At 42.0% G+C, this 11382-nt stretch overlaps 1 protein-coding gene across 12 annotated transcripts in view; it reads right to left on the bottom strand.

Annotated features, from left to right (window-relative positions):
• LOC109938275 (CTD small phosphatase-like protein 2-B) overlaps nucleotides 1–11382 on the bottom strand; it is a 29989-nt gene that overhangs the window by 7331 nt on the left and 11276 nt on the right. For 9 of the 12 annotated variants that reach the window (XM_048614221.1, XM_048614225.1, XM_048614217.1 and 6 more), the window contains exons 6-10: nucleotides 10204–10312; nucleotides 9024–9110; nucleotides 3631–3693; nucleotides 1204–1283; nucleotides 438–564 (exon numbers count right to left, since the gene is read on the bottom strand). In XM_048614221.1, the coding sequence (XP_048470178.1) occupies nucleotides 438–564; nucleotides 1204–1283; nucleotides 3631–3693; nucleotides 9024–9110; nucleotides 10204–10312 (466 nt within the window). The remainder of the gene's footprint in view (nucleotides 1–437; nucleotides 565–1203; nucleotides 1284–3630; nucleotides 3694–9023; nucleotides 9111–10203; nucleotides 10313–11382) is intronic. The other 3 variants (XM_048614228.1, XM_048614227.1, XM_048614226.1) reach the window with 2 other exon arrangements.

Genomic DNA, 11382 nt, shown 5'->3' with positions numbered 1-11382 from the left:
AGAGAATAAACATTTTCACCCAGAAGGTGGTGGGAATCTGGAACTCATTGCCTGCTAAGGCAGTAGAGGCAGAAACCCTCATAATATTTTAGTATTTGTGTGTGCATTTGCAATGTCAAGGTATACAAGGCTATGGGCCAAGTGCTTTAAAAAGTTAGGTGGTTGTTTTTTGTTGGTGCAGCTATGAAGGGTCAAAACAACCTTTTTCTGAGCTCAATGACTGACACTGAGCTCATTCAAGGAAAGAGACGGTGCGCGAGTTGATAAATGGGGGAGGGTTCAACGGTGATGCCAGATATGGTTGAATAGATGATGAAAGATGATGTACTTTATGTACCTCAACAACACTATACTTGGCAAACAGAACAATAGCTGGTCAAAACAGGAATCAGGGAAAAAAGCACTTCCATGGAACACAGCAATATATCTTCATTTACCTGACAAGAGAAAGTCTCTGCTGAAGTGTCTACAAAAACTGTCTTTGCCAGATCCCTGCCGAGGGTGGTTAGTTCCCTGATGTAGTTCCCTTGCACACAGACGCAATGTTTCCGATACAGTCGATGCCTGCAATAATTTTAAGTTTTGTTGACAAGGAACATTTTATAGACTCCATTTAAAATGGACCAGGTGAGCAAATTATTCTAAACTGACTCATTGAGCTCTTGAATCCAATGTTATGGAACACAGTAAGACCAGTTACATAACAAGTGGCTGCTTTTGTAAGGTTATTTTTATTCGTTCTTGGATATCAGCATCAGCAAGGCCAGGTTTTTTTTGGTCCCTAATCGCCATGATGATGATGATGATGATGACAATGATGATGATTCAGGCTGTGCAGTATTCCAGGATTTTAACCCAGTGAGTGAAGGAACAGCAATATATTTAAAAGTCAGAATGGTGTGTAGCTTGGAGGGGAATGTACAGGTGGTAGTGTTGCCCTGTATGAACTGTGACAAAAGTCAAATTATGGAAGGTGCTGTGAAAAGAGGCTGGCGAGTTGTTGCAGTACATTTTGCAGGTGGTACACACTGCTGCTGTTTCTCAGAGGTGGAGGGAATGAATGTTTGAGATTAAGATGTTTATGATTTCAATAGCCCATTCAAAAGATACATCACCTGTCTCTAATAGGACTGTGCTACAACAGCAAGATTCAACTCAAATGAGTATTTGTTAAAACTTGCTGCACAAACATGAATTACTTGCCTGATCAGCCGTCTGCGTGGGTCCAATATATCAAGCAGTTTGTCAACATAATCCTTTGTAGCAGTCGTGAAGAGAATGATCTAATACAAGAATAAGTGTTGGATTAGATTTGGAAGCAGCCTACTCACTTGTTCAAGGTTCTGCCAAAGTTACTTTGATCTTGCTTTGTGCACCTTCTGTGCAGCTGTAACCTTGAATACCTCACTCAGTCTAAGCAACCAATAATCTGTGTGTCCTCATTTGCTATGATCTGCCTGTACCGCTTGCAAAACAAAAAAACTTTTCACTGTACTTAGGTACATGTGACTGCAATAAATCAAATCAAATTAGCGATTAAAGCAGAGTGAAGTAGGGAAGGCCACCATCATGGAGGAGCAAAATAAAAAATTTGAAATTTATCATAAGCTGTCAGCCATTAACTTAAAGACTTATTTGTGATTCCTTCAATACCAAGTTTGTATTGAGCCAAAGAAAGCAGAACAGTGCAAACTATGCCTCCCCTAGCCCTTAGCAGATCTACACAGAGCAGTCATTGGATATAGAAAGAATGATCTTGGATTCCTCCTTGGCATCCAATGCAAGAAAGTGCATAAATGTCAGGTGCTGACACAATAGAGCTCAACAATGATGCCACTCTTGGTCGAGTAGGTAGGGTTACCTGTGAAGAGCAGCCTCTATAAACGCACAGCCAAAATTTATCCAGTTAACGTCTACAGGTTCACCGGTAATCAACTGGCAAACCTGATAACAGATAGCACTACTCAGGTGGTGAGAAAGATAATAGGTTTAAAGCAATTATAAATAAAGTTAATTGTGAACTTCTTCACAGCTCCAATTAATTCTGTCATTTCTGCTCTCTACCACCTCCCCACCCCCACCCTCGCACAGGAGATCGCTTAATTTACACAACTGTCTCTTCTCTCATCTTCATCCCAATATCACTGCCAATTTAGACACTGTGATCACATACTAGAAAGCTTGATTAAAATCTGAACCAATTCTGAAATCAGATCAATAAACGTAGAACAAAATGGGCACTATTTTGTTGCTCAAAACAGGTTACACAGCTGCTGGGGTGTAGGTAATAGTCACGGTACTTCAAGTACCATGAGGTACAGTCAAGCATGACCCTCCTGGTCATGTTTCTGTGCTTAGCAGCTTCCTGCGGTTACTCTGCTATGGGATCAGCCTGCATTTTGGGCTAGGGTGTGGTTGACAGGGTAGTAAGCGTCACACCTCTTTTTGGGGAAAAATGTGAGAGACAGCAGGGTCATCATATGAAATACAACTCTTCTCATCCTCCTCTCTATAATATTGCATTGCTATTTGTGGGAGATTACTGTACACAAGCTACTTGCTCAATTGCAACACCAACAGCACTCCAGAAGTACTACTTGGGTTGTAAATCTCTGATAGTAATGTAAAACTGCATGGTTTTTCTGGAGATAAAACCCAGGAGGCCACTATGCCAAGTGGATCACATTTGGTAACTAACTGCTTAAGGGAAAAAGGAGACAAATAACCAGCTATCCATGAAATTTCTCTTCAGGATACAAGAAAAGTTTAAAAAAAACAATCTGCTCAGACCTATTATGACACACACCTAGAGCAGGTGAGATTTGAACTATTCAGTTCACTGAACAACATGGGAACTGTACACACAAGAGCATAAGGCATGCGAGCAGAAGTAAGCTTTCCAGCCCATTGAGTCTACCCTGACATTCAATGAGATCATGACCAAATTGATAATCCTCAACTCCATTTTCCTGCCTTTTTCCTATTATCCTGGATTTTCTTGCCAATTAGAAAGCTGTCTTATTTCAGTCTTGAATATGCTTAACAATCCAGCTTCAACAGCTCATGGTGGTAAAGGATTCTACAGAATCACTATATATGGAGAGAAGAAATTCCTCCTCATCTGTCTTAAAAAAAAAAGTGTGACCACCACCCCAACCCCCACCCCCGATCCTAAACTCTCCCACGAGAAGAAAAACTCTACTTGTATCTACCCTGTCAAGTCCCTTAAGAAACTTGTATGCTTCAATCGGCTCTTGGAAACAATGGATTTGGCTGTGGAACTTGACCTGGGACAGTAACATTATATTAATGCAAGTTCACTTTATTAGACTAGGATGTTACCCAATTTAAAGAAAAAGGAGAACAGAGTTGCAGGAAAATAGGGGAAGAGCCGGAAAGTCAGACAAAGTTCTTTCAAAGGCCCAGCACACTCCATGGGCGAAATGGCAATTTTCTCTGTTAGATTCATACAGTCAGAGTTGTTCAACTTAGAGTAAAATTCTGTCATAACAGAAATGCAAGTTACCAACACGAATCCCCATGCAATTCAATAATCAAGTGGAACTTGGTCTCAATCATTATATCACCGGAATAACAGGAAGAACACACTGTTCTGGTTAATGAGTTTACCTCATAGAACTGGCTCAGATTTTCAAGGAACTCCCTGCAGTAGGGCCTCAACTTCACATAGACCTGGAAGACAGAGGAGGAACTCTTAAAAACACTTCAAACGTTTACCCTGGGTTTCCTCTTTCTCCTCTCCCAATTCCCACTGTCATCTGCGAGGGCTTTTTTTTAAAAAAAAAAGTAGTATCAGGCAGTGGGCACCACTGTTGATGGGCCAACATTCATTGCCCATCCCTAATTGCCCTGGAGATGATGGTGGAGAAATGACATTTAAAAAGCATCTGGATGGATACTTGAATAGGAAATATTTAGAGGGATATGGGCCAAATACTGGCAAATGCGACTAGGTCAGATTGGGATGTCTAATTGGCACAGACAAGTTGGACCAAAGGGTCTGTTTCCAAGCTGTACGACTATGACAGTAAAAACTACCTTCTTAGTTTTCTGCAGTCCCTAGAGAGTGTAGGAACACCTCAATCTGTTAGGGAGAGGCCTCTGCGTTTTTGACACAGTGACTGTAAAGGAACAGCAATATGGTTTCAAGTCAGGATGTGGCTTGGAATGGAACTTGCTGGAAGAGGCTTTCCCAAGCACCAACTTCTCATCATCCTTGCTGCTACAGACTTTTTTCCTCAAAAAAAAAAAAAAAGTGCTTGCTGTTCTATATTGACTCCCATTCTACTGATGTCTAACATGAACTCTTATTAGAAACTGTTGAATGCAGTGTTGTTTTGGTGGCAAGTATCGTTGGTGCCAACTGCCTCATTCTTCATCTGAGCTGGGAATGAGGCATCCTGAATGGGAACATTGAGGTTGAAGACTCACCCTCCACCACTCTTGCAGCCATTTGCTTTTCTCTTTGGGGTGCCCTCTGGCAGGTACATAGGAACAGGGGTGGCATGGTGACTCACAGCGCCAGGGATCTGGGTCCAATTCCAGCCTCAGGCAACTGTGCAAACTCCACACATTCTCCCCGTGTCTATGCAGGTTTCCTCCAGGTGCTCCGGTTTTCCCCCCTACCGTCCAAAGATGTGCAGGTAAGATGGATTGGCCGTGCTAAATTGCCCATAGCGTTCAGGGCTGTGTAAGTTAGGTGCATTAGCCATGGGAAATGCAGGTTTACAGGGATAGGATAGGGGTATGGTTCTGGGTTAGATGCTCTTCAGAGAGTTGGTGCAGAACTGTTGGACCAAATGACCTGTTTCCACACTGTAGGAAGTCCATGATTCTATTAACAGGTTTCTGAACAAACAGCAATTACCACTTGCATTAATGTAGCACCTTATCATACTGAGACATTCCAAGGTATTTTACAGGCTATGACACTGAGCCACAAAAGGAAGATATTGGGACTGGTACCATACTTATTTTCTTAATTTCTTCCTGTATTTGTTCACTTTCTACTCTGCTCCCCTGGTCATTCACACATTGTCTCTGTTTATTTATCTGTTATCAATGACAAAACCTTTTGTGAATCTCTCCTGTTCTCTGCCCTATCTCACACTTTTCTTCTTCCTTCCCCATTTCCACTTGCTCAAAAGTTTGCTATGTTCTTGTAGCTCTGATGAAGAATCCTCATCTTCCACCTGAAATATTAACTCTGATTTTAAATAGAGTCATCCATCACTTGTGGGCGAGCATTTACTCACCATCCAAATTGCACACAAGGTGGTGGTGAGCTGCCTTCATGAGCTGTGAAGGAGGGAGTTCCAGGGTCTTCGAGTCATAGAACTGTACAATACGGAAACAGACCCTTCGGTCTAACTTTTTTTTCCCATTATTCATTCATGGGATGAGGGCATTACTAGCTAGGTAGCATTTATTGCCCATCCCTAATTGCCCAGCCACCACCACTTCATCTGGCAGCTCATTCCACACACACACACAACCCCCTGCGTGAAAAAGTTGCCCCTCAGGTCCCTTTTAAATCTTTCCCCTCTCATCTTAAACCTATGCCCTCTCATTTTGGACACCCCTACCCTTGGGAAAAAGGCCTTGGCTGCTCACCCTCGTGATTTTATAAACTTCTACATGATACCCCCTCAATCTCTGACACTCGAGGGAAAAATAGCCCCAGCCTATTCAGCCTCTCCCTATAGCTCAAATCCTCCAACCCTGGCAACATCCTGGTAAATATTTGCTGAAGCTTTAACAACATCATCCCTATAGCAGGGAGACAAGAATTGAATGCTATATTCCAAAAGTGACTTAACCAAAGTCCTGTACAGCCACAACATGACAACCCAACTCCAATATCAATGCACTTGGCCCAGCAACAGGGAAGGAGGGCTTTTCTCTGCACAGATGTTGCTTGATCCGAACACTTCCAGCATTTTTGCTTATATTTGAATTCCTTGTTTATGATAGAAAATATTCAGGCCAGCAATAACAACAACAACATTCAGTTGTCCAAAGACAATTGGATTCTCTTATAAAAAAAGAGGGGGGAAAAAAACTGCAGAAATTTGAAATCTGGAACAAACCCAGAATGGGGCGGCATGGTGGCTCAGTGGTTAGCACTATTGCCTCACAATGCCAGGGACCCAGGTTCAATTTCACTGTCTGTGTGGAGTTTGCACATTCTCCTGTGTCTGCATGGGCTATCACCCACAGTCCAAAAGGTGGATTGGCCATGCTAAATTGCTCATAGTGTACAGGGATGTGCAGGCTAAGTGGATTAGCCATGGGAAATGCAGGGTTACAGGGGGTGGGTCTGGGTGGAATGCTGTTTAGGAGGTGGGACACTGTACAGCTTTTACAATGCTAGAGAAGCTCAGCAAATCTGGCAGCACAAGGAGAGAAACAGTTAAATGTTTTGAGTCCAGTCGGACTGTTCTGAAGGTGGCATACCGGACTTGAAATATTAACTATTTCACTCTCCACAGATGTTCCTCGACCTGCTGAGTTTCTCCACCATTCTCCTAACTGGATTCTAGTTAATTGCCAAACACCAGAACAAAAACCCCATTGCACATTGCAAATGTGACAAATGAGACCAGTGTACACACTTCTGGTATCCAACTATGATACAAGATGATTCAATGCAGCAGTTCCCCTCACACCCAATTCACAGTTGCTGAATGATTTCTGCTGTCTCCCCAGTAGCAGCAGCTTCCTCTCATATCTTCCTGGCTTCACCAGTTCCTCCCACAAACAAAAACAAAACCCAATTTACTCAGAACCTCTATGCATTCAGAACATAGATGGACTGGGAGCAGAGTTTCATGCTGGCTTAACAGGAACCTAGAGGAATTCGATAAATCTTTAGCAATGTTCTCGTTTTAGCAGACTGTGTTCCTGAGTGTTCTACTGACCGCTCCATCCAGCAGATCCCATAGATTGATTACTGATAAGGACAGACGGTGCAGGTGCACTGTGCAGGCTGGGGGTGGGGGCTTGGGAGAACAGCGAGATGTTTACGGATAAACAACTCCATTATTCAATGCAACAATCGAGCTGAATAGTCTGTTTTAAAAAACTCAAAGCATTAAATAAATCTTCTTGTTCTGTAGCTCTGGAGGGAACTGAATGTGTGTCAGTTTCACTAGCCAGTGGATTACAGTCTGTCTCAGTGAAACAAACAAACAAACATCGATGACAGTCAGTCAATGATCGCTTTCTCCCCACTCATTAACTTGCAACATGCAATTTCACATCAGCTTCAGTCAGTCTACACACTGCTCAACAACACTTCATCATGTACAGTTACATGCTAGGTGTCCCAGTGGTCTTTGCAAGATGACTAAAATGGATTGTTGACTGCGTTTTGGTAGGAAGTGCAGATAACCCAGGCAAGTCAACCTGGTCACGAGGAAAAGAAACAAGGTGACTCTGCTCTGCTTTGAAGGGGTGAGGGCGATTGCACATTTGGATAACACCAATTACCTTCACAATGACAGTCCGGGTTGGTGTTTGACGAGTTCTAGTCAGAAGCTAATCATTTAGCAACTGTACAAGCAGGCTCTTGGTTAAACAAGTAACAATAAAATATTGCAGACATTGGAAATCAAAAAATAAAAAAAATGCTGGAGAAACTCAGCAGGTCTGACAGTATCCACAGAGAGAGAGAGAGAGAGAGCGCTAACGTTTTGAGTCCAATATGACTTCTTTAGCTTTTGTTTTGGTTAAAGGAAAGTTAATTTCCCTGAAATTAGAAATCAAAGGGACTAGGAGGATGAGGAATTTAAGGAAATGAGTTGGAAGGTTGTATTATTGTGTCCCTAGGGGAAATTTGGGGAAAGACAGGAGATTGGCACTAGATAACAGAAGCAGTGTAGGCACAGTGGGTGAATGGACTCCTTCTGTGCAATAATAATTTAAAGTTTCAGAATGCACACTGTATAATCCCAGATACAGTAGACTGAATTAGTAAATTATGGCAAACATGACCATATGGTAGAATTTTACATTATGTTTAACAGTAAAGTACTGCAATCCAAAATCAGAGTTAGATCTAGGGGTTCATGTATATAGTTTGTTGAAAGTTGTATCACAGGTAGACAGGCTGGTTAAGAAGGTGTTTAGTATGCTTGCTTTCATTGCTCAGACCATTGTGTACAGGAGTTGGGATGTCATATTGAGGTTATACAGACCATTGGTGAGGCCTCTTCTGGAAGTACTGTGTACAGTTCTGGTTGGCCTCTGAAAGGAATGATATTATTAAATTGAGATAGTTCAGAAAACACTTATCAGGATGATGCCAGGACCGGAAGGCTGGGACATTTTTCATTGGAGCGTAGGAGGTCGACATAACCTTATAGAGGTTTATAAAATCATGAGGGACATAGATAAGATGAACAGCAAAGGGCTTTTCCCTACAGTGGGCGATTTCAAAAGAAGGGGGCATATTTTTAACGTGAGAGGAAAAAGATTTAAGGGACCTGGAGGGGCAACCTTTTTCCACAGAGGGTGGTTCATGTGTGGAATGAACTGCCAGAGCAAGTGGCAGATGTGGGTGCAGTTACAATATTTAATAAAAAAGATATTTGGACAGATACATGAATAGGAAACATTTAGAGGGATATGGGCCAAACATAGGCAAGTTGGACAAGTTAGGTTTGGGAAACTTGATCAATATGGACGAGTTAGACTGAAGGATCTGTTTCACTGCTGTATGCAGGATGTGACTAGGGAGCATGATGAAATAACAAATCCAATAAGGAACTCAGGAAACACTTTACTCAAATGATGAGCATGTGGAATTTGCTAACAGGGAGCAGATGAGCTGAATAGTAGAATGACATTGATGGTGAAGCTGGAGAAACATATGATGGAGAAAATCATAGAATACATTGATGGGTTTGAGATGAAGAGGGTAGGACAAGGCTCATGTGTAGCATGAACCTGTTGGGCCAAATGGCTTTTTATATACACACACACAGTTAAGATTGACAAACCTGGTAACTTTTATCCTGAAAGCAGACAGGGAATACGAATTCTGTCCCCTCCATGTCTGTCAACTGGCAATGGACAAGGGTCTCGTCCTACAGATAGGGAGAGAGATCAAATAGCAAAAACAATTGGAGTTGGCTTGCAGGAAGGCTAAAAGAGTTATATATAGAGTGTTACTCCTCTTCTGTAGTTTGGTATATTTTAATCAGTCATATTTGGTTCTGGGATGGGAGTCAGAGTACATAGATGAAAAAGCAGATTGAGAGATTTGGGTCCCATCAATGCAAAAGGTCTCCAATAATGAGTACAAGAGATACTTAGAGTGCAATACAATGCAGCCATAATCAGATTCTCAAATGCTTGCACCTATAGGTGGTCATTATTTGGATGGTGCTTTGGTTGAAGCAAGGGGAGGGAGTGGCAGTGATAATATAGTGTGAAGACAGGAGAAAGTCACAATCCAGCACAGTTTCACGTACACTGGTCTCACTCTCATTCCACACCCAACTGGCCTTTCATCCTGGGTGTGACTGGCTACAGCTTATATGATGGTCAGGCGTACAGCAAGGGTTGGGTGGAGTGAGGACTGTGTACTGGAAAAGTACACTGCTCCCAATCCCACCATGACAGCTGGTGGGTTTGGAACGCAAATAAAAATTTGGAATTAGAAGCTACCTCAATCACTATCAACTGTTGTAAAATTCCATTTGGGTCCCTAATGTCCTTTAGTAAAGGAAATCTGCTGTCCAAACCTGGTGTGGCCAACATGTGACTCCAGACTCATAGTAAGTGTGGCTAACTCTTATCTGCCCTCTAGAACGATAGTGTGAGCCACTTGGTTCAAGGCCAATTAGGGATGGGTATCAAAAGCTGGGTCTTGCCAACAATACCCACATCATAAAGAGTTTTAGAAAGGTTGCAAACACCTTGTTTACAATTTGCCTCAGTTCAATCAAAAACTAAATGCATAAAAATAGATCAGCTCTCTTCATCTAAATACAAAAGTTTAACTAATGTCTTTATTCAGATTATTTCAAAAATGAAATACTGTCATTTGTTCATACAGCTACTTTACTCTGGCAGGATCTCAAACTTGGACAGACCACTTGTCAGGCGTCATTGTCTTTAGTGGATGGAAGAATCATGGATCAAAACAGACTTATTGTAGCTAAACATGACACTCACCAAGCCAAGGACAAGGGAATAATCAGGCACGCTGCGTGTTTTCAGAGGAAGAATGGATTTTTGCAATATCATTTTCGTTGAACTTTGGAGCTTTTTAATGAACTTGTATCTGAAGAGAAATGTTCAATATCAGGGATGTCAGTTTAAAATAAAATGGCTTTTACAACTCCAAACCACAGAGCAACACAGCTGGATATTTAAACCAGTATTGCTTACTAGCCTATATATAGCTATAACAATAAAGCTCCAGTTTCCACTTTATGTTTGAACCCTTCAAAGTGAGTAATTATTGAGACCTTCACTCCACCTCAAAGGCATTCCCTGATTAAATGGTATGTTAAACCGAGAGCTCATCTATCATCTAAGAAATTGTTATAGGCTTGTAGCAGAGCTCTTTCCCAGCATCCTGATTGATAGCACTCTTTCAACCAGCCCTGCAAGGAACACATCATCCATTTCATTTTGCCCAATGAAACTGTAATTGCCACGTTCATGATGACTGCCATATTGCTTCCAAGTGCAATTACTTTCCAGATTAATTTATTGCATTTGAGGGGATTTGGAATCATTTGGAAAGTGACAATGTGCATTAATGAGAAATAACATGCATGCCACACAAGTGCCAGGCAATGACAATCTAAACAATAGAGAATCTAACCATCTCCTCTGGACATTCAATTGCACTACTGTCATGAAATCTCGATCAACAACATCCTGGTGTTATCATTGACCAGAAACTAAACTGGGCTAGCCATACAAGTACTGTGTCTACTGGCAATTCTGGAACAAGTAACTCATCTTCTGACTACCCATAGCCCTGTCCATCATCTAGGTGGTTCAAGTCAGGAGTGTAATGGAATACTCTCCACTTGCCACACAGATGGAGACCACCTAGGACAAAGCAGACTACTTGATTAGCCCTGGATTTACCACCTTGGACATAAACCCTTCCAGCAACAAGACAGGCTACAGTATGTACCATCTACAAGATGCACTGCAGCAACTCAAAAGTACCTCTGACAGCACCTTTTGAACTTGTGACCTCCAGCTCCTAGAAGGACAAGGGTAGCCAATACATGGGAACACCACCAGTTGCAAGTTCCCTTCCAAGCCACTCACAATCCTGACTTGGAAATATATTGAGACACCAAGGCGTAGAGCTGGATGAACACAACAGGC

Source organism: Rhincodon typus, chromosome 29 (genome assembly GCF_021869965.1).
Source record: "Rhincodon typus isolate 14 chromosome 29, sRhiTyp1.1, whole genome shotgun sequence".
Classification (NCBI taxonomy): domain Eukaryota; kingdom Metazoa; phylum Chordata; class Chondrichthyes; order Orectolobiformes; family Rhincodontidae; genus Rhincodon; species Rhincodon typus.
The sequence above is the reverse complement of the archived record's forward strand: the minus strand, read 5'-3'. Positions and strand labels throughout refer to the sequence as shown.